The 25,129-nt window shown below is 42.9% G+C and overlaps 1 protein-coding gene across 2 annotated transcripts in view; it reads left to right on the plus strand.

Annotated features, from left to right (window-relative positions):
* Positions 1–25,129, plus strand: part of LOC134586395 (DNA (cytosine-5)-methyltransferase 3A-like) — a 405,098-nt gene that overhangs the window by 72,018 nt on the left and 307,951 nt on the right. For both annotated transcript variants that reach the window (XM_063441886.1, XM_063441888.1), the window contains exon 2: positions 11,346–11,617. In XM_063441886.1, coding sequence (XP_063297956.1) covers positions 11,543–11,617 — 75 coding nt within the window. In that variant the 5' untranslated portion in view covers positions 11,346–11,542. The remainder of the gene's footprint in view (positions 1–11,345; positions 11,618–25,129) is intronic.

Raw genomic sequence — 25,129 nt, forward strand, 5'->3', positions numbered from 1 at the left:
TTGTTTTATTGCTGGCTGGAATACCTCTTGCTTCAAGGAGATCTTTCAGTGTGGATCGTTTCAGAGTGGAGTAATCAATCTCCATCCGTACTCCATTAGTCTTTGTTCCTTTGTGAGTCTGGATCCCGGCGCTGCCAACCAATGTAGCGGAGAGCTGGTATTTCACAGGTTATCTCCACTCAAGATCCCAGTGAGGCTCAGGAACAAGTATTAAAAATCCATAAGGTAATAATTACAGCAGGCAAGAAAATCCACGAATATCCCAATACGGATCCCAATGACTGGACGACACACAGCATCAGGAGCAGAACTGAACTTTTAATCCACACGACCTTCTTTTAAAGCTTTCTCCTATGCAAGGGAGGGATTCACATTAATTAGTACATGTAACGGATCACCTGGCACCCCGACTGGGTACCTCCGTTGATGGATGCTCCTAGCGCTTCTTGAGGATTCCAAGCACTCTAGCCAACACCACAACCACCGCAGGCTGAACCTCTCTTCCTTCAGAGCGAAGCAGGAATGAGCTCTTAAAAGAGCATAGGAGTGATTATAGCAAGGGAATATGCAGAGCATAGCAATCCCTTGTAGCAGACTCCAATAAGAGACAGGACTCCAAATTGAGGGTGAAGTAGAACTGTCTAAAACTTTTTACTTGGGACTAGCCCATATGGTCATTACATTAACATTGCTGTGAAAACTAAATAAAATTACAAACAGTCAAATCATAGCAGGCAACACACAGTGACTTATTATAACATAATTACATATTTATAAATGGGTGGGGAAGACCATAATTAACACAAAATGTCTCTCCTGCATGCAGAATTAGCGATATGCAAATCAAACCAAATATGCAAATTACCAGTCTTGCTATTCAGATAGTGCAAATGAGACAAGGTGGGCACACTCGACTAAATGACAAAATAGCCCCAGGAGAAGGCTAAATAAATAAATACTGGGTGCTCACCCACATAAGGCTCTATCCCCTAAAGAACCCAAAATACATAACAATGTGAATAGAGTAAGGAGCACAACCATAAATCTTTATATATATGAAAAAATCTTTATTAAATGGGTATATACTATAGGAATGTCTCTTTAAATTGTATCAACAAAGATACAAAGTCATACTATTGTAAAGCATTTACCAGAAAAATATTCTGGACATATATAAACGCGCAATGCATGATATATAAATGAAAGAAGTATCATGCAAACAGACCACTGTAATACTAGTATAATCAAAAACCAAACATATACACAAATGCAAAAAAACCATACCAAGTTCAGTGAGAAGCAGGGACAGAGTCAATCAAAAAAAAAACAACGTTTCGGCTAAGAAGCCTTTATCAAGGGAGCATATTGAGAAACTGAGTTCTCCCCTTATATACCCACAGGAAACACCAAGATTAAAAACACCTGAAAATAATGGGTGGCCACCCATAGTGATTGAGATCCTCCCAACCATCAAACACCTGTTTATGGTTACCAAGGAAACCAACTTAATAGTATATACACCTATCATACACATATAACATCAAAAGAATTTACAAATAAATATAGTAATACAAATCAGAATAAAGACATCCATATATGCATGCATTAAAGACTGATATACTGAACAAGTAGTATGTAACAGAGCATCATAAGATCATAAATAATACTGTTAGAAATGAATGCGATTACAAATACCAACATCTTTAATTGACCAGACCAGACATCTTAACATAAACAAAAGATAGGGCATATAATACATACACATAGAAAAAAACGTCCCACATAAATCAGGGAGGGACCAGCCGATCCGGTTACTGGAAAAGATAAACTTCGATCCGTCCTGAGCGAAAGCGAGGCGCGAGCAGCAACATGCGTTTCAAAATGCTGAACCCGTAAGTAGGCTAAATGGAATGGAACGCATATGCGTTCCAATGTATCCGGCAATCAAAGCCGGTCTATATCCTACGCATGCGTTAAGCAACATAATTAAAGCCCTGAAAAAAGCTATATCGTGTATGAAAAGAGTAAACAAATATAATTATGGATAACTAAAAAATACCCAAGGAGCCTAATAAAGCTCCTATATGCGGCAAAAAAAATAATAAAAATAAATATATGTAAAGCAAAATAATAATAATAAAAAAATATAATGAAATAAAAAAATGATGAATAATGATGTGACGAGAGCAATCTCGCCACATTGCATTGGAGAAGCCTGGCTGCCCGCCTGCTGCCTTTGGACTATGGCCCTGGGAGATTGGGCCCTTTAAAAACAGTATTTGGCCATACCATAGTGTATGTCACTCATTCTGGCCCTTTAAATACAGTGGTAACCCAGATAGCTATGCCATGGAGCCTATTCGTGTGATTAACCCCTTAAGGACACATGACATGTGTGACATGTCATGATTCCCTTTTATTCCAGAAGTTTGGTCCTTAAGGGGTTAAAGACTTTTGCTCTATGGCGATTAAACTGTATTCGGTTGGTCTGCGTGCCATTCACCTAATAATGTGCACTCAGACCTGAGCTATCTGGGGATATGTGAAATGTCTGTGTGTTATGTGTAAAATGTGACTTTATGTATTTTAAAGTGTTTTATGTAGTTTTGCAACCATGTGGTTAATGGAGTCTGCCTCTAGTCCTGGATAATTGGATTACTTCTCCAATTATCTCCAGGGCAGAAGGGAGGAAACCAGGATGCATTGTGGGGATGTTTTTTCTGCCAGCCAGGGGGAACAAAATATACTTTTACTATCTTTTGAACCCCTAGTCTGATTCATGCCATTTTTTAATATGTTGTTCCCCTGAATGGATTGATTGAGGATATGTATTTTTATGTGAATGTGATGTATGGTTTTAAAGTTACAGAGTATGTGTGGAAACTGTATTTTTACTGTATGTATAATGGTATTATGTGTCACACTAAGGGGAGGGGATGTGTGGGTTGCACCCGTGATACTATTGGTTATTTTATGCCTCCCCCTGGGTGTGGCCTGTATGTGTACTCATGTAATAAAAACCAGGCTGGGTGCCCCAGCACCTCAGACCACTGCTTGACCCTCAACACGGAGCCTTGTCTCGTTCTTGGGGGGATTCACTGTATGCTGTTGGAGATTGATTGCTAGGAGTGTAAGCTGATGTCTGCTTTTCCTGTTCGTCTGCTAGCAGCTATTCGTGAGGTTCCCGTTTGGAGTGCTATTTTGTATCCAGATCTGAGTTTGGTGTTCTGCAGTAGCTGTGCCTGTCTCTCAGAAAGGGGCATATCGCCTAAACGGATTTTAACCCCTTGTCTGCTGAAACGGTCCGTTACAATTGCTTCTCCAATGCAATGTGGCGAGATTGCTCTCGTCACAAATGAAAAATGAAAAAGTAAATAAACAAACAATGATGAAATACAACAAAGAGTCCTGAAAAACAGTACTAAAGAAAACTGATGGCCAACACCAGATGAAATATCAATATAAATACCATCCTGATGATAAGGACGTACAATAATATATCCATTGATCAACAATAGACACGATTAGTGCCAACATCCATGTAATAATAGCCGACCCAAATTATTAGAAAGACAAGGATGTATGCATAACTAGTCAATGCATCTCGAGTCATATAGAAAGATCCCGACTCTGTAAAGACATCGAATAAGAGGCAATGAATGTTAGATATATGCGTTTTTATACATATGTATGTAAAGGCAATAGTCAATTCGCATACAAATACTAAGGACAGGCACACTAAAAAATATGTATGATAATTGTGTCGATAGAATTCTTCCCACACGAGAAGTAGACCAAAGAAGCCAAAGGTCCGAAGAAATTCGTGAAAGGTATCCGATCGATGGGGGCCACCCAGAAATGAAAAGCCCAGCGCGAAAACAAACTGGAGACAAAAATAAAATCATTACTAATAAATCAAGAATCTGGCAAGTCACAGGCAGAAGTAATGAACTAGGGAAATAATACCGATCCCAGTGTAATCCAAGGAATAATATCGCAACAAACGTAATCAAATTTTCATAACAAGTTACCAAATAGCATGGAACTATTTTACCTGAAGGGATTGAAATCACAATCTTCATTTAACCCATAAGGGAATAGTGTGTTCAAGCGATAGATCCACCATAATTCCGCACGTTTGCTATTCAGGTACTGCATATTGCTGTTGCTACCAACAGAGGGCACTACACAAGCTCCATAGCCAAATCCACCTAGTTGGTAGCAATCCTCAGCAGTACAGGAGAGCAGGCAATACATCCCAGGGGCCATAGTCACATGGCAGGAGGCTGGCAATTGGTCTTCTTCAATGCCCAGTGGCAAGGCTGGTTCCGCCACAGTACACTATCCAATATTGTAACGGTTACCTCCCACACATCTCTTCCCCTCAATGTGACACATAATCCACTTATACATACGTTCATGGATGCTCATAGTGCTTCCCGAGGACTCCAAGCACTCCGCCAGACACCATAACCACTGGCGCCAGACACCATAACCACGAACTTGGTTGGGGTTCCAGTAGGTCGACCTTTCCTAGAATCCAGAGAGCAGGAACAGGAACAAGCTCTTAGCAGAGCTTAGTGATTATACCCTGGGGAGTAAAGTGATTATAGCAATCCCCAGAGTGATGATGGTTGCTGCAGGGTCGAGGGACCGACAATTTCCTCTCCCTGGGAGGCTGGCTGCCGCTGGGGAGGGAGACCGATTGTCTCTTCTCCCTTTACAACATACTGCCGCTGGGGAGTCAGACCCCGGGAACACTGCTTGTGGCTGGATAGTGGGAGCGACCATTTCCACTCCCAGTGATGATGATTGCTGCAGGGACGAGGGACCGACAATCTCCTCTCCCTGTAATGCTGACTGCCGCTGGTGAGAGAGACCGGTTGTCTCTCCTCCCTTTACAAACCCACTGCCGCTGGGGAGTCAGACCTACTGTCTCGACTCCCAGTGATGATGGTTGCTGCAGGGATGAGGGACCGACAATCTCCTCTCCTTGGAATGCTGGCTGCCGCTGGGGAGAGAGACCGATTGTCTCTTCTCCCTTTACAACACACTGCCGCTGGGGAGTCAGACTGACTGTCTCTGTTCGGGAGATAAAATGCATAGAAATACTTGCCATCCAAAGTTAAATCTGCATTCGTATTAATTCCCTTGTTCGGGACATTTATTTTACCGAACGAGGGGCTGGTTGGCCCCTCTGTTCAGGAGTTACGGAGCTCTGGAGGTATCAGCAGTGTTTGCCTAGTCGAGTGTCTGACTTAAGTTCCAGACACTCGACGGCAAACACCAATGTTTGGGAGTTTAGGATGGCCGCCGCCACCTGTTCGTCTCCCGAACGGCGGCCACCCAGAGGACAAAGCACACACTGCACTGATTGCCAATTACGGGTTTGCAACATTGTTGCGAACGGTAATTGGAGGCACACTTATTCCTGGGGTGGTCTGATTGTTCGGTAGTTTCACTCGTATAATAAATGGAGTGATTTTTCCTGAACAATCAGGCGAATGCTGCACACAATATAGATACATACGGCAAAATGAAACGAAAGCATATGAAAACACATAATTTTATGGACAGCCCAATGCCATTCACTGCAACCCTCAATACAGAGCCCCGTCTCGTACTTGGTGGGATTATTCGTATGGTTTTCCTGTTCGGCTGTTTGGAGTGTGGATTATTCGTATGCTTTATTGTTCGGCTGATTGGAGTGTTCGGTAGCTGCCTCTACATTCGGGAAGGGAATATCCTAACGGCTTTAACCCCTTTTATACCCGGGGTGCCGTTACACATCCTTTGACAGCTTTTTTCAGGTAGATGCAAGAGCCATAATTCATGTTATAATGATTTCTATGTAGACAAATGGGCGAATGGGCCACCACATTCTGACCACTTCATCTGGTCTGGGTGCCATTACTGCTCCTATAAAAAGCCTGACCGTTCCGTGGTCGATGTGTAATGTGTGCGGATTACCGAGGGCACAGTTATCGGAGTCCGCTGAATATATCCCTCTGGTTATGGGTGAGGAACATAGGCCGGAACACTGGAAATTGTGAGTATCGATGATTTTTCCAATTAGGATACATTTTTTTTATTTTGTCTTTCGGTTCATTGGTTCCCTGGTTTTGTGAAGAAAGCCCTAGACTTATTCATCATCATAGCCACTACAGCCAGAGTATCCTGACCCGATTCCCTAGTAATAGGTCAAAGAGTTTGCCCCCATAACCTGGTTACCTCTGGGAATCGATGCTCCCAGATTGTCCGGTTCCACGATTCCAGCCTTGCAGAACCACAGAAACTGTGTCCGTCGCCATTCATTGTCTGTAGCATCAGCTAACCGCCAATGAAAATTTAAGAAAGATATATATTTTAATTCTACGTATATATTTATTTTTGTAATAATTTTACATAAGTAATGTTACAAACTGCCATTTGTAACTGGCCCTTTAAATTACAAATTGCCCTTCTTCCCTGGGTTGTGGAGAAGCCTATTTGCCAGCCTCCTTCCTCATGACTATGGCCCCTGGGAGATTGTGCCCCTGAAAAACTTATGGACTTTTATTGGGTGTGGATGGCCCTTTAAGAACCATCTGGGGACATATTGTGACTTTGTTGAACAATGCCCCGTGTCCCCAAACCTTTAAAACATTGTGTTCCTGGCTTTCTCCCACTTGGTTCAGTAAATGGGGCTTACTGAACCAAGTACCCCACAGGCGGACCACCCAGAATTGGAAGTGTGCAGGCAATTTACCTCCCAGGCTGTGAGGTTACTGCAGGTTAATTGCCGAGCGCTGGAGTTCGTGCAAACGAGCACGTGGCGGCGGCCATCTTTGTTCATTCGAGCGAGGTCAGCGGTATGAGTAGCCAAATTCATGGAACTAAAATCGGCTACACATTTCCGCGAACACCGCTGACCCTTACCTTCTCCTACACTGATCTTTCAGCTGCAGAGACTAAGTCCCGTTCGAAGATTCGAACACATGTTCGAATGGGACTTAGTCATTTATTCAGTGTGAGATTTATCGACCGCACAGCCCAAATCTATGGAACTGTTTTGGGCAGGAAAATGTGCTTGCGGTCAGTCATAAAGGACTTCCGTCTAACTGATCTACTGGATGGATTTGGCTGATTTTTGATAGTGTTTATGTTTAAAGTGTGCTGATTAATAATATGTAATTATGAAGATTGGATGTATGGTTTTAAAGTTACAGGGTATGTGTAAAAACTGTATTTTTCCTGCTTGTGATAATTATGTTAACCCATTGTGTAACATAATTATATCACAGGCAGAGGGGAGGATTTTGTGTGTAATTGCTGGGAGTGTTTTCTGTAATGTACGTGTGTTATTGGTTGTTTTGTAACGCCCTGTGGGTGGTCCTACCTAAGGGAAACCTGCATAAAAGCAGGTTCCTTTGGTGCCATTAAACAGAGTTCGTCTTGACCCTTCAAAACGTAGCCTCGTCTCGTTCTTGGAAGGGGATTTACTGCAGAATTACCTTTGCTTTTTAACAGCTAAACCTGACTCTCCTCTTGGATCTTGTGGATGGGAATAATCAACTTCATTACTATACAGCAGCTTGCTGGGAAAAAGGACGTCTCCAGCGGCTGATACCCTCTCACTACAACCCCGGAGCAAAAAATAATATTATAAGTAATAATAACACATGTAATAATACACTAAGCTGTAACTATACAATGAGCTGTAAGGATAAAATAAGCTGTAATAATATAATGACCTGTAATTATACAATAAGATGCAATAATACATCAAGACATAATAGTATGCTGAGATATAGTAATAAATTAATCTGTAATCATACACCACAACTCCCAAGTGTCCATATGTAGGAAGGACAGTCCCTATTTTGGACCCAAATCCCTCTTCCCCTCTTTTCTATTGGTTGTCTTAGTGTATAACAGAGCCCCACAGCAATAATACTCCCAGTAATGTGTCTGAGTGTATAACAGAGCTCCACAGCAATAATACTCCCAGTAATGTGTCTGGGTGTATAACAGAGCTCCACAGTAATAATACTCCCAGTAATATGTCTGAGTGTATAACAGAGCTCCACAGCAATAATACTCCCAGTAATGTGTCTGAGTGTATAACAGAGCTCCACAGTAATAATACTCCCAGTAATGTGTCTGAGTGTATAACAGAACTCCACAGCAATAATACTCCCAGTAATGTGTCTGAGTGTATAACAGAGCTCCACAGTAATAATACTCCCAGTAATGTGTCTGAGTGTATAACAGAGCTCCACAGCAATAATACTCCCAGTAATGTGTCTGCGTGTATAACAGAGCCCCACAGCAATAATACTCCCAGTAATGTGTCTGAGTGTATAACAGAGCTCCACAGTAATAATACTCCCAGTAATGTGTCTGACTGTATAACAGAGCTCCACAGCAATAATACTCCCAGTAATGTGTCTGTGTATAACAGAGCTCCACAGCAATAATACTCCCAGTAATGTGTCTGAGTGTATAACAGAGCTCCACAGCAATAATACTCCCAGTAATGTGTCTGAGTGTATAACAGAGCTCCACAGCAATAATACTCCCAGTAATGTGTCTGAGTGTATAACAGAGCTCCACAGCAATAATACTCCCAGTAATGTGTCTGAGTGTATAACAGAGCCCCACAGCAATAATACTCCCAGTAATGTGTGTGAGTGTATAACAGAGCCCCACAGCAATAATACTCCCAGTAATGTGTCTGCGTGTATAACAGAGCCCCACAGCAATAATACTCCCAGCAATGTGTCTGAGTGTATAACAGAGCTCCACAGTAATAATACTCCCAGTAATATGTCTGAGTGTATAACAGAGCTCCACAGCAATAATACTCCCAGTAATGTGTCTGAGTGTATAACAGAGCTCCGCGGTAATAATACTCCCAGTAATGTGTCTTTAAACTACAAACCTCAGTCGGTAGTTCCTATATCCCGAACGCTGTTTGTATAGCTGGTTGGGAAATGGGACGGGCAGCAGTACCATCTTCACAGGTGTTTGCGCGAGTGCATAGGTGAAAAGAGTTCCAGGCACTCAACGACCATGTACTGCTACCTGCATTCAGGAGACAAAATGGCCACCATCAATTTTGTAGACCACATGCGTTCGGTTTTACGAAATGGTGGCCACCCAGGGGAACATTCATTAATTGTTTACCTTGTGGTTTTGCACTTGTTAACGGGGGTTCCAACGTACTAATGAGGTGCCACACTCTGTGAAAGCTGTATGTCGTAACGCTAAGACACCCGAGGTTATACCACAAACCTCTCTGGTAGATGTGTTTGCATTGAAAAGTCACCCAGAGTCTCCAGATCACAGACGAGTAGTGTGGCCCCGACTTTAACCCCTTAAGGACCAAACTTCTGGAATAAAAGGGAATCATGACATGTCACACATGTAATGTGTCCTTAAGGGGTTAAGCATGAGACAGTGCTAGCGCATGCTTCAGTTACATCATGGTGAGTTCGCCAAAGTGTCCTTGTCATCTGACGCTTCATGGACTTAAGACAGGCTGACATGGATCTATATAAATGGGGGCAAGACTGAAGGACATTTACCTCACTAGCCCCTTTCTGCGTCTGCCCTCATCTGCCCATTTTTCCAATTTAATATCTATATATAATGTGAGCCGAGACGCTTTTTTCACTCACCCTTGATATTTATTTTTGATTCTTTGTCACTCCTCTTATTACACTTAAATTGTGGTTTTGTACATCTGGAGTGTCCCTTTAATAATATAAACCCACCCAGTATAACTAACTGTATCCTAACCTACACAGTGCATCTAACGTGTGTGGGAGCCTGGAGTGTCCCTTTAATAATATAAACCCACCCAGTATAACTGTATCCTAACCTACACAGTGCATCTAACGTGTGTGGGAGCCTGGAGTGTCCATTTAATAATATAAATCCACCCAGTGTAACTGTAACCTAACCTACACAGTGCATCTAACGTGTGTGGGAACCTGGAGTGTCTCTTTAATAATATAAACCCACCCAGTATAACTAACTGTAACCTAACCTGCACAGTGCATCTAACGTGTGTGGGAACCTGGAGTGTCCCTTTAATAATATAAACCCAGTCAGTATAACTAACTGTAACCTAACCTACACAGTGCACCTAACGTGTGTGGGAGCCTGGAGTGTCCCTTTAATAATATAAACCCACCCAGTATAATTCACTGTAACCTAACATACACAGTGCATCTAACGTGTGTGGGAACCTGGAGTGTCTCTTTAATAATATAAACCCACCCAGTATAACTAACTGTAACCTAACCTACACAATGCATCTAACGTGTGGGAGCCTGGAGTGTCCCTTTAATAATATAAACCCACCCAGTATATCTAACTGTAACCTAACCTACACAGTGCATCTAACGTGTGTGGGACCCTGGAGTGTCCCTTTAATAATATAAACCCACCCAGTATATCTAACTGTAACCTAACCTACACAGTGCATCTAACGTGTGTGGGAGCCTGGAGTGTCCCTTTAATAATATAAACCCACCCAATATAACTAACTGTAACCTAACCTACACAGTGCATCTAACGTGTGTGGGAGCCTGGAGTGTCCCTTTAATAATATAAACCCAGCCAGTATAACTAACTGTAACCTAACCTACACAGTGCACCTAACGTGTGTGGGAGCCTGGAGTGTCCCTTTAATAATATAAACCCACTCAGTATAATTAACTGTAACCTGTCCTACACAGTGCATCTAACGTGTGTGGGAGCCTGGAGTGTCCCTTTAATAATATAAACCCACCCAGTATAACTAACTGTAACCTAACCTACACAGTGCACCTAACGTGTGTGGGAGCCTGGAGTGTCCCTTTAATAATATAAACCCACCCAGTATAACGAACTGTAACCTAACCTACACAGTGCACCTAACGTGTTTGGGATCCTGGAGTGTCCCTTTAATAATATAAACCCACCCAGTATAACTGTAACCTAACCTACACAGTGCATCTAACGTGTGTGGGAGCCTGGAGTGTCCCTTTAATAATATAAACCCACCCAGTATAACTAACTGTAACCTAACCTACACAGTGCATCTAACGTGTGTGGGAGCCTGGAGTGTCCATTTAACTTCTCTCCATGTCTACTATTTCTGATTTCTGATACTATTTATGAGCTTGTTGTACTCTATGGCACTTACAATATACCATTTCTGAAAGTATGTGTATGGTTTGTGCAGCTTACAGGATGCTTAGTTCATTTCATGTTAGTAGGTATACTTTATTATTTCATGTTAGTAGGTATACTTTATTATTTCATGTTAGTAGGTATACTTTATTATTTTTTTTTCTTTCTTGTATTTGTTACAGGAGAAAGAAAGGAAAAAAGAAAAGGAAAAATATCTGAAAAGGATAAAAAACTGGATAAAGCTAACATTTCCTTTGGTGCTTTTTTCTAAAGAAAATCTCTACATAAATCATTTTTTAATACTTTAGGATTTCTACAGAGGGCTTGCTTTTTAACAAGCTGAGTGTGGAAGACTTTGTTTTTACAAAATTGCTTCCTAATGATGCCGTCCAATGGCAGTGTAATGCCCACCAGCAGCCCCGCGCCGGAGACAGAGTGCGGCCAGACATACAAGGTGAGAGTGGCTCGTTTTAATGCCGGGCTGGAATGCTAGAACGCTAGAAGGGGTATGATATCAGACCGTAGTGCAGGTGAAGGCCTATGATGTCCTAATAAAATGATCCAGAATTTGTCATACCTGGGCTCCTCACTAATGTCCATGTGCTATGTCACCAACTAGAAATGTCCAAAGTTCACATACCTTAATAACGATTCTGTGGCCACATCGGAAATTGGAATTGTCTTGCCCTGTTGGTTGCTTGGTCTAATGTCAGGGCTTCCTCTTTGAAAGAAAGTCTGAGTTCTTTTTTTGCCTTTGTATCTTTATATAGGGTTAACTTGCAAATTTCGTTATAAATTTGAAACATACACTACAGTACTGCAGGGCTATATTTTCTTCTCCCACAACACACAAAAACACATCACAACAGCTCAAACTCACTCAATAATAATAATGAATGATGGCAGTCTGGATAAGCTGTTGAGCTTTAGGTCATTTTAGATATAGGTCTGTAACGGATCGCCTGGCACCCCGACTGGGTACCTCCGTTACTGGATGCTCCTAGCGCTTCCTGAGGACTCCAAGCACTCTGGCAGACACCACAATCACCGAATCTGAGAAGCATATAAATCCTCTCAAGCCTCTGAATGCTGACAGTTGAATAGGAACCATACGAATAGGCTTACACTCCTAGCAGTCAAACTGGAACAGCATGCAATAAATCCTCCCCCAATAATGAGACAACACTTCTCTTTGAGGGTAAAACAGGAACTCTGGACTGGCTCATCCAGCCTGGCTTTTATTTCCATCTCACACATACAGGCCACACCCAGGGGGAGGCATAAAATAACCAATCCGAGATATGGTACAACCCACACATCCCCTCCCCTTAGCCTGAGAGATAATCCACTTATTATACAGTTTAAAACATAACTTTTACACAATATCTATAACTTCAAAATCATACATCACATTCACATACAAATACATATCCACAATCAATCCATTCAGGGGAACAACATATTAAAAAATGGCATGAATCAGACCAGGGGTTCAAAAGTTAGTAATAGTATCTTTTAAAACCCCTGTCAGCATGACTTTCCAGCTCAGACCGGTTACCTCCCACAATGCCTCACAATCCCTCCCCTCTGGCCTGGAGATAATTGGGGAAGGAATCTAATTATCTACAAGGACTGAGGCAAAACTCCATTACCCACATGGCAGACAAAAAGACAGTAAAAGACATAAAATTACATACTGATACATTTAACACATACAACACACATTTCTACATATCCCCAGTTTAACCGAACACATAAATACCTACATAATATTTAAGACAGTATTACTGTGATATGTTACAAAGTCTTAAAGGGACATTATTCCCAAACGTCCCAATATGTCCACGGATGATTCTAAAAGGGCCAGCAGCAGCAATATAAACTAAAACATGCCCCAAAAGTAGTTCTTAAAGGGTCAGTACATTATGGTAGCAGTCCATAAGCCCCAATTCAGTCCCTTAAAGGGCAATATCTCCCAGGGACCATAATCACTGGGCAGGAGGCTAGCAACCAGGCTTCTCCAGTTCTCAGTGGCGAGGTTGGTTCCGCCACAAGGTCATTTGTGAAATCTGTCCAGTCTGAGAGCATCTCAGACATGCTCAGTGTGACTCTAGAGATGAATTCTAAAGTACCTTATTTAATCTCCAGTATATTCAACGGATACTGTTTACTGGATTCATATAATGCCTCTCCTCTAGATAGGTGTGTGTAACGGATACTGTATACTGGATTCAAATAATGCATGTATACTGGATTCATATAATTTGTGTCCTTTACACATATCTGCGTAACCTTAGATGTCTACCAGCTGTGTTTACCAGGTTTTCAGTCTATACCTTTCCAAATTCCTGGCGTTTATGGGTGAAGCACCTCTTCTAATGTCTCCACCAGGTTTACGGCAGTGACAGGTTTTGTCAGGCCAAGTAAAGGCAGTAAACCTTCAGATCAGCGACTACAAAATGAACGATTACTTCTTAACATGAAATAAAGAGGTTAAACGTCCATAAGGGGTTAAACGCTGTTAAATCCTCATACAGATGTATTACAAGGTCTATTGAAAGGCTGTTTTTTTTTTTTAATAAACATATATTTTGTCCCAGAGGTCGGTTTTGTAATATCCTAAACAGCGAGAGAAGATTGGCGTGGATTAAATCGGGCTCATGGCATACTTACCTCTTACCTGATTCCTAAGATATTGCACCAGGCTCCTAAAATCTCTCCTTTTAAGATAATGATTTGCTTAGGATGGGACATTATTGTGGCGTCCTAAAATGCCCTGTTTGATCTGTGTCGGATTCCTCTGCATCTAACTGTCACTAAGCCTCTCCTACCCCTTAGGCTCTCCTGTGCAATAATTGCTAGCAATCCATCATAATAATCCAGATTCTGTAAGTGAATGCACAGTGATTAAAGAGACATGGAAAATCTATTCCCCAGAGCCTCAGCTGACAGCTCGAGCTTTGAATGGCTTATAAACAACTTTTCCCACAAATGGCTATAGTTCAGTTTAAATGAACACAGGAGCCTGGGGTAAAACATCTGGAAACTGAACTCAACAGGTTCAAAGTCTCAGTGAATGATGCTGGAATCTGTAGTATAAAATCCCAGAGTCTGTGGGAAATAATGCCATGGTAAAGAATTGTTGAATGTTTAAGTATCAGTGCCAGAGACTCTAAAGAGTGGTGAATGATAGAGACCCAGAGAATGAATGATAGAGACCCAGAGAATGAATGATAGAGACCCAGAGAATGAATGATAGAGACCCAGAGAATGAATGATAGAGACCGAGAGAATGAATGATAGAGACCCAGAGAATGAATGATAGAGACCCAGAGAATGAATGATAGAGACCCAGAGAATGAATGATAGAGACCCAGAGAATGAATGATAGAGAGACCCAGAGAATGAATGATAGAGAGACCCAGATAATGAATGATAGAGACCCAGAGAATGAATGATAGAGAGACCCAGAGAATGAATGATAGAGACCCAGAGAATGAATGGGAGAGAGACCCAGAGAATGAATGGTAGAGACCCAGAGAATGAATGATAGAGACCCAGAGAATGAATGATAGAGACCGAGAGAATGAATGATAGAGACCCAGAGAATGAATGATAGAGACCCAGAGAATGAATGATAGAGACCCAGAGAATGAATGATAGAGACCCAGAGAATGAATGATAGAGACCCAGAGAATGAATGATAGAGACCCAGAGAATGAATGATAGAGACCGAGAGAATGAATGATAGAGACCGAGAGAATGAATGATAGAGACCGAGAGAATGAATGATAGAGACCCAGAGAATGAATGATAGAGACCCAGAGAATGAATGGTAGAGAGACCCAGAGAATGAATGATAGAGACCCAGAGAATGAATGATAGAGACCCAGAGAATGAATGATAGAGACCCAGAGAATGAATGATAGAGACCCAGAGAATGAATGATAGAGACCCAGATAATGAATGATAGAGACCCAGAGAATGAATGATAGAGACCCAGAGAATGAATGATAGAGACCCAGAGAATGAATGATAGAGACCCAGAGAATGAATGATAGAGACCCAGATAATGAATGATAGAGACCCAGAGAATAAATGATAGAGACCCAGAGAATGAATGATAGAGACCCAGAGAATGAATGATAGAGACCCAGAGAATGAATGATAGAGACCCAGAGAATGAATGATAGAGACCCAGAGAATGAATGATAGAGACCCAGAGAATGAATGGTAGAGAGACCCAGAGAATGAATGATAGAGACCCAGAGAATGAATGATAGAGACCCAGAGAATGAATGATAGAGACCCAGAGAATGAATGATAGAGACCCAGAGAATGAATGATAGAGACCCAGAGAATGAATGATAGAGACCCAGAGAATGAATGATAGAGACCCAGAGAATGAATGATAGAGACCCAGAGAATGAATGGTAGAGAGACCCAGAGAATGAATGGTAGAGAGACCCAGAGAATGAATGATAGAGAGACCCAGATAATGAATGATAGAGAGACACAGTGAATGTCTCTATCATTCCAGAGACTCTAAAGAGTGGTGAATGATGGAGACACAGAGAATGAATTATAGAGACCCAGAGAATGAATGATAGAGAGACACAGTGAATGTCTCTATCATTCCAGAGACTCTAAAGAGTGGTGAATGATAGAGACCCAGAGAATGAATTATAGAGACCCAGAGAATGAATTATAGAGACCCAGAGAATGAATGATAGAGACCCAGAGAATGAATGATAGAGAGACCCAGATAATGAATGATAGAGAGACACAGTGAATGTCTCTATCATTCCAGAGACTCTAAAGAGTGGTGAATGATGGAGACACAGAGAATGAATTATAGAGACCCAGAGAATGAATGATAGAGAGACACAGTGAATGTCTCTATCATTCCAGAGACTCTAAAGAGTGGTGAATGATAGAGACCCAGAGAATGAATGATAGAGAGACCCAGAGAATGAATTATAGAGACCCAGAGAATGAATGATAGAGAGACACAGTGCATGTCTCTATCATTCCAGAGACTCTAAAGAGTGGTGAATGATAGAGACCCAGAAAATAAATTATAGAGACCCAGAGAATGAATGATAGAGAGACACAGTGAATGTCTCTATCATTCCAGAGACTCGAAAGAGTGGTGAATGATGGAGACACAGAGAATGAATGATAGAGAGACACTGGGAATAAATTATATATACCACAGTGTCAGGTCTTACCTTAGTTGGGAGTCCGGTAGGCAGAGATTTGTGCTCACCCTTGCAGATAAACACAGCCCACAGTAACCAGATCAGAAGCTACCTGGGCTGTGAATCTGTGCACGGGGGCAGGAACAGTAACCAGTTAAGAGGAAACAGACCAGGGCAAATCCAGAAGAGTAGTCAGACACGGTTCCAAAAGTCAGGGCAGGCAGCGAACAGGCAGTAACGAATAATCCAAACAGAAAGGGTCACAAGCCAAGTCAGTCTTAGGAAACAGGTTACAAGAAACAACGAACTGACAATGTTCTTAGGGAGGGGCAGTGTTTTAACCCCAGCTAATGAGTGAACTGCCTCAGGTGAACTTAGATGGACACTCGACGACCAAGTCCCACTGCCTCCTTTCGTGCGAAGATGGCTGCCGTTTTCTCCTGCACGCAGCGATCGGCTATACAAGAGAGATCACTTAACTTGCGGTCTGCTTTGTAGTTAATGAGCCAGGGGGCGGTTGGTGTTCGGTAGTTTTATCTACCGGACAAGGAAAATCAAAGGTAATAAAACAAAAGATGTAGTTTCTTCACACATAGCTATGCCCCTTCTCAGTCTCTCCGCTTTGCCGGTGACCTTCTCCTGTCCGCACCTTGCACCCTCACTGCTAATTTGCTCTTGCAGGACTCCTCACGGGTGGCTTCTTTCCTTTGGAACAGCCTGCCTACCCCCACCAGACTCTCCCCTAGTCTTCAATCATTTTAAAAAGTCCCCCAAAACCCATCTGTTCAGAAAAGCTTAGTCTCCCAGAGTATCTTCTATCTCACAAACCTGTCTCTTCCCCTCTCCTAAAGATCCACACTCCACTCTCACCTCCAGTTCTGCTACGTTCTCACCTTGTTAGTTTTCTGTCTCCTTAATGCCCTTTCATACCCCAACTCCTCTAGACTGGAAGTTCATCTGAGCAAGGTCCTCATTAATTATCTCATTTATGTTACATTTCCCCCTTTCATAATATTTTAAAGCCCTGCTGCACAGAATGAATGATGGAGACTCAGGATGTATGGCAGAGATACAGAGAATAAACAATGGATACACAGGGAATGAATGATAGAGACACTGAGAATGAATGATGGCGACACTGATAATGACTGATAGAGACACAGGTGATCTTCAAAAAACCCTCACTAAGTCTTCAATGAATTCTATTCTACCAATCTACTTCCCTAATACTTGCCTTACCTTTTGTGTTACTATACCCCACTCCCTCTAACATGTAAACTCACTGAGCAGGGCCCTTAATCCCTCTGTTACTGTGTCACTACATCCCACTCCTCTCTAGCATGTAACCTCACTGAGCAGGGCCCTCAATCCCTCTGTTACTGTGTCACTATACCCCACTCCCTCTAGCATGTAAACTCACTGAGCAGGGCCCTCAATCTCTCTGTTACTGTGTCACTATACCCCACTCCCTCTAACATGTAAACTCACAGAGCAGGGCCCTCAATCCCTCTGTTACTGTGTCACTATACCCCACTCCCTCTAGCATGTAAACTCACTGAGCAGGCCCTCAATCCCTCTGTTACTGTGTCACTATACCCCACTCCCTCTAGCATGTAAACTCACTGAGCATGGCCCTCAATCCCTCTGTTACTGTGTCACTATACCTCACTCCCTCTAACATGTTAACTCACTGAGCAGGGCCCTCAATCCCTCTGTTACTGTCACTATACCCCACTCCTCTCTAGCATGTAACCTCACTGAGCAGGGCCCTCAATCCCTCTGTTACTGTGTCACTATACCCCACTCCCTCTAGCATGTAAACTCACTGAGCAGGGCCCTCAATCTCTCTGTTACTGTGTCACTATACCCCACTCCCTCTAACATGTAAACTCACTGAGCAGGGCCCTCAATCCCTCTGTTACTGTGTCACTATACCCCACTCCCTCTAGCATGTAAACTCACTGAGCAGGCCCTCAATCCCTCTGTTACTGTGTCACTATACCCCACTCCCTCTAGCATGTAAACTCACTGAGCATGGCCCTCAATCCCTCTGTTACTGTGTCACTATACCTCACTCCCTCTAACATGTTAACTCACTGAGCAGGGCCCTCAATCCCTCTGTTACTGTGACTATACCCCACTCCCTCTAGCATGTAAACTCACTGAGCAGGGCCCTCAATCCCTCTGTTACTGTGTCACTATACCCACCCCCTCTAGCATGTAAACTCACTGAGCAGGACCCTCAATCCATCTGTTACTGTGTCACTATACCCCACTCCCTCTAACATGTAAACTCACTGAGCAGGGCCCTCAATCCCTCTGTTACTGTGTCACTATACCCCACTCCCTCTAGCATGTAAACTCACTGAGCAGGCCCTCAATCCCTCTGTTACTGTCACTATACCCCACTCCCTCTAACATGTAAACTCACTTGCCAGGGCCCTCAATCCCTCTGTTACTGTGTCACTATACCCCACTCCCTCTAACATGTAAGCTCACTGAGCAGGGCCTCAATCCCTCTGTTACTCTGTCACTATACCCAACTCCCTCTAACATGTAAACTCACTGAGCAGGGCTGTCAATCCCTCTGTTACTGTGTCACTATACCCCACTCCCTCTTACATGTAAACTCACTGAGCGGGGCCCTCAATCCCTCTGTTACTGTCACTATACCCCACTCCCTCTAACATGTAAACTCACTGAGCAGGGCCCTCAATCCCTCTGTTACTGTGTCATTATACCCCACTCCCTCTAACATGTAAACTCACTGAGCAGGGCTGTCAATCCCTCTGTTACTGTGTCACTATACCCCACTCCCTCTAACATGTAAACTCACTGAGCAGGCCCTCAATCCCTCTGTTACTGTGTCTCTATATCCCACTCCCTCTAACATGTAAACTCACTGAGCAGGGCCTCAATCCCTCTGTTACTGTGTCTCTATATCCCACTCCCTCTAACATGTAAACTCACTGAGCAGGGCCCTCAATCCCTCTGTTACTGTGTCACTATACCCCACTCCCTCTAACATGTAAACTCACTGAGCAGGACCCTAAATCCCTCTGTTACTGTGTCACTATACCCCACTCCCTCTAACATGTAAACACACTGAGCAGGGCCCTCAATCCCTCTGTTACTGTGTCACTATACCCCACTCCCTCTAACATGTAAACTTACTGAGCAGGCCCTCAATCCCTCTGTTCCTGTGTCACTATACCCCACTCCCTCTAGCATGTAAACTCACTGAGCAGGGCCCTCAATCCCTCTGTTACTGTGTCACTATACCCCACTCGCTATAACATGTAAACTCGCTGAGCAGGGCCCTCAATCCGTCTGTTACGGTGTCACTATACCCCACTCCCTCTAACATGTAAACTCGCTGAGCAGGGCCCTCAATCCCTCTGTTACTGTCACTATACTCCCACTCCCTCTAACATGTAAACTCACTGAGCAGGCCCTTAATCCCTCTGTTACTGTGACTATACCCCACTCCCTCTAGCATGTAAACTCACTGAGCAGGTCCTCAATCCCTCTGTTACTGTGTCACTATACCCCACTCCCTCTAGCATGTAAACTCACTGAGCAGGGCTCTCAATCCCTCTGTTACTGTGTCACTATACCCCACTCCCTCTAGCATGTAAACTCACTGAGCAGGGACTCAATCCCTCTGTTACTGTGTCACTATACCCCACTCCCTCTAACATGTAAACTCACAGAGCAGGGCCCTTAATCCCTCTGTTACTGTTTCACTATACCCCACTCCCTCTAACATGTAAACTCACTGAGCAGGGCCCTCAATCCCTCTGTTACTGTGTCACTATACCCCACTCCCTCTAACATGTAAGCTCACTGAGCAGGGACTCAATCCCTCTGTTACTGTGTCACTATACCCCACTCCCTCTAACATGTAAACTCACTGAGCAGGGCCCTCAATCCCTCTGTTACTGTGTCACTATACCCCACTTCCTCTAACTTGTAAACTCACAGAGCAGGGCCCTCAATCCCTCTGTTACTGTCACTATACCCCACTCCCTCTAACATGTAAACTCACTGAGCAGGCCCTCAATCCCTCTGTTACTGTGTCACTATACCCCACTCCCTCTAACATGTAAACTCACTGAGCAGGGCCCTCAATCCCTCTGTTACTGTCACTATACCCCACTCCCTCCAACATGTAACCTCACTGAGCAGGGCCTCAATCCCTCTGTTACTGTGTCACTATACCCCACTCCCTCTAACATGTAAACTCACTGAGCAGGGCCCTCAATCCCTCTGTTACTGTGTCTCTATACCCCACTCCCTCTAACATGTAAACTCACTGAGCAGGGCCCTCAATCCCCCTGTTACTGTGTCACTATACCCCACTCCCTCTAACATGTAAACTCACTGAGCAGGGCCCTCAATCCCTCTGTTACTGTGCGTCAAACTTGTCTGGTTACAATTACATGTTAGTCCACCTCTTGCACAGCGCTACTGAATTTGTTGGTGCTATATAAATATAATAATTATTATTATAATGAATGATGGAGACACTGAGAATGAATAATAGAGAAACAGGGAATTAATGAAACCAATGAACAAAGGTAAGCAGATCAAGCAACAACTCATGAAAGCCCAAAGAAAACGATTGAAGAGTCGGTGAAGCATGAAACACGTCAGTGATCAGTGATCTTAAACCCCTTAAGACCGCCGGGCGTTCTATGCCATCCTTAATTGGCCGGTTCTAAATACCCTGCTGCAGATCGCGGTCGTGGGCAGCCCCCTGTGCCAGAAGACCGCGGTCTGCAGCCTCCGATCGCAGTGACAGGCTGTCATTGCGATTGGTATTTACCATGTATCAGCCGATTTTAAAATCGACTGACACATGGAGCCGCGGTATTTTCCCTCTGTAGATCGCGGCCGGGGGACATGCCTGCCCCCCAGGCAGTCCCCCTGCGGTCAGTGACCGCGATCTGCAGTGTCTGATCGCAGTGACAGGCTGGCAGAGACACCCTGTCACTGCGATCAGAGTTACTATGTGTCAGCCCATTGGCTGACACATGTAACTACAGGCAGGATCCCCCTGCAGATCGAGGTGCATTCCCCCTGAAGCCAATTACCGCGATCTGCAGGAGGTGATCACAGTGACAGCCTGTCACTGTGATCACTGATCCTGTGTGTCAGCCAGTGATGTGAAATCACTGGCTGACACTGTCTCTGCCCCTCTCCTGTGAAAAATAAAATATTAGTTATAAAAAAATTGCAGTTACAAATAAAATATACTTAGATCATATATATATATATATATACACATTTAAACATACACTGTCTACATGTATTTCAATATTAATATATATATATATATATATATATATATTAATATCAAAATACACGTAGAATGATATTGATTAAATATATATATATATAATTATATTTATATATAATACAAAATTAAATATATAAATATGTTAAAAATAAAAAAGTAATAAAAAATAAATAATTAAACAATATATATATGTGTGTAATTTCGTTCTAACTGTATTTTGATACTAATATATATATATATATATATATATTGATATAAAAATACACGTAGAATGAAATAATATATATATCGATATACATAAGTATATACGTAAATATCACTATATGTATAGCTATATATGAATAAAAAAATAATAAAAATTTAAATGATATACACATATATATTATTATTTTTATTATTATTTTATTATTTATATAGCGCCAACAAATTCCGTAGCGCTGTACAATGGGTGGACTAACAGACACATAATTGAGATCAGACCACTGGACGTACAGGAACAGAGGGGGTTGAGGGCCCTGCTCGATGAGCTTACATGCTAGAGGGAGTGGGGTATAGTGACACAAAGGGTTAAAGTAGGGGGATTAAATAGTTTGTTAGAGAAGGGTTTATTGAGTGCTTGGTAGGTCATTTTTGACAGTTGCAGGAAAGGAGTCATGGGGTGGGGGATGAGAAGCCTGCTGACAGTTTAATTGATACGCTTTAAAGAAGAAGTGAGTTTTCAAAGATTTTTTGAAGGAATGGAGGCTGGGTGAAAGTCTGATTGAGGAGGGAAGGGAGTTCCACAGAATAGGTGCAGCCCTAGAGAAGTCTTGAAGGCGAGAGTCAGAGGTGGGGATCCGGGCAGAGGATAGGCGTAGGTCTTGGGATGAGCGCAGGGGTCTCGACGGGACATACTTGTGTATGAGGGAGGATAGGTAGGTTGGAGCAGCATTATGTAGGGATTTGTAAGCAAGTGCCAGAATTTTGAATTGGGCCCTATATCTAACTGGAAGCCAATGCAGGGACTGACAGAGCGTGGAGGCGTGGGAGGTGCGACCGGACAGGAAAATAAGCCTCGCAGCCGCATTCATTATAGATTGCAACGGTGCAAGCTGGGAACCTGTAAGACCGGTGAGAAGTGGATTGCAGTAGTCGAGGCGAGAGAGAACAACAGCATGAACCAGTATCTTAGCTGCGTCTGGCGTTAGATATGGGCGGATGCGCGCTATGTTCTTGAGTTGGAAGCGACAGGATTTGACTATCGATTGGACATGGGGAGTAAAAGAGAGGTCAGAATCGAAAAGAACCCCTAGGCAGCGAGCCTGCGAGGTAGAGCTGATAGTAGCGCCGTTGACTTGGATGGAGACAACAGGAGTAGCAGCACTTGAGGGAGGAAGAACTAGAAGTTCTGTTTTGGACAGGTTGAGTTTAAGGAAGTGAGCAGCCATCCAGTTGGAAATAGCAGAGAGGCAGTCAGAGACACTAGTCAAGGAGGGCGGAGAGAGATCAGGGGAGGTCAGGTAGATTTGCATGTCATCCGCATAGAAATGATAACGGAAGCTAAAGGAGCTGATGAGTTTACCAAGGGAGGCAGTATAGATGGAGAACAATAGGGGGCCGAGGACAGAACCTTGGGGGACGCCGACAGGTTATTTTTTATATATATATAAAAAAAGAGGAAAAGTTCTTGCACTCACGCTATTTTCCACCTTGTGCGCCGGGTGCTTAGCCAGGGCTTGGTTATCCAGAATATCCAACGAGGTAGCAGCACTCACGGAGTTTAAAAAATCTAATCTTTGTTGTTGCATGTTAAAAAATAAGATCAACATTTCAGTACAACAAACAGGACTTTCTTCAGGATCAATACATTAATACATTCAATTAATCCAACTTATATAGCAAGGTACATTACACAAAGAAGCTTACCCTCAGGTGAAGTGCATTCCCGGCCGATAAACACCATACCAGTGAGAGAAACAGGAGACCACGAATAATAGCAAATGGATAAAGTGCTTAGAATATGCAATAAAAAGTGCTCGAACTAGTAAGGCCACCACTGTGGCTGATGTGATATGACGAGCATAACAACGTGAACCAGTGCTAATACAGAATACTCGAGAGTAAAGTGCAAATGGGAAATAGTGCAAACCAATATATATAAATATAAAGTGCCGAGTGACTGATCCAAAATGACATCATATTTGCACTATGCATATACAATAAACAACAATTACATAAACATTATTAAAGGACCACTCTAGGCACCCAGACCACTTCAGCTTAATGAAGTGGTCTGGGTGCCAGGTCCAGCTAGCTTTTACCCTTTTTTTTTATAAACATAGCAGTTTCAGAGAAACTGCTATGTTTATACTGAGGGTTAAGCCAGCCTCCAGAGCCTCTAGTGGCTGTCTCATTGACAGCCGCTAGAGGCGCTTGCGTGCTTCTCACTGTGAAAATCACAGTGAGAGCACGCAAGCGTCCATAGGAAAGCATTATGAATGCTTTCCTATGCGACCGGCTGAATGCGAGCTCGGCTCCTGCCGCGCATGCGCATTCAGCCGATGACGTCGCGAGGAAGAAGAGGAGGAGGAGGAAAGCTCCCCGCCCGGCGCTGGAGAAAGAGGTAAGTTTAACCCCTTCCTCCCCTCAGAGCCCGGCGGGAGTGGGTCCCTGAGGGTGGGGGCACCCTCAGAGCACTCTAGTGCCAGGAAAACGAGTATGTTTTCCTGGCACTAGAGTGGTCCTTTAAACAGTAATATATATCTCGTGCCCAATACATACATCATGGGCCAAATTATTAGAGTACTTATTGCAGACTCTATTACTTCAATATATAGATAAATTATACATTGTATATTTTAGAAACTATAATGGAATGTATAGCTTATTGTTTAAGCATTTTACATAATTAGGTCCTTTTATTAATTACAATTAGCGGGACCTGCCTGATAACCCAGTTAGAAAGTTCAGGGAATTTAATTTGCTAACACTATATTTAACCCTATAACTTTCCAAGACACCATAAAACCTGTACATGGGGGTGCTGTTTTACTAGGGAGACATAGCTGATTCAAAACTGTAAAATGTATTACAACGATGATATCGCCAGTAAAATATATTGCATTTTTCACACACAAACAGCACTTACACGGACGATATTGCTGCGATACTTTTTACTGTTTTGAAACCCAAATATTTGTGTTCAGCAAAGTCTCCTGAGTATAACAGTACCCCTCTTGTACAAGTTTAATGGCGTTTTCAAAAGTTAGAGAGTCACATATAAGGCTTGCGTTTCAGTTTTTTCACATTGAAATTCGCCAGCTTGGTTACATTGCCTTTGAGACCGTATGGTAGCCCAGGAATAAGAATTACCCCCATGATGGCATACCATTTGCAAAAGTAGACAACCCAAGGTATTGCAAATGGGTTATGTTCAATCTTTTTTAGTAGCCACTTAGTCACAAACACTGGCCAAAATTGGCGT

The sequence above is a fragment of the Pelobates fuscus genome, chromosome 2, assembly GCF_036172605.1.
Source record: "Pelobates fuscus isolate aPelFus1 chromosome 2, aPelFus1.pri, whole genome shotgun sequence".
Classification (NCBI taxonomy): domain Eukaryota; kingdom Metazoa; phylum Chordata; class Amphibia; order Anura; family Pelobatidae; genus Pelobates; species Pelobates fuscus.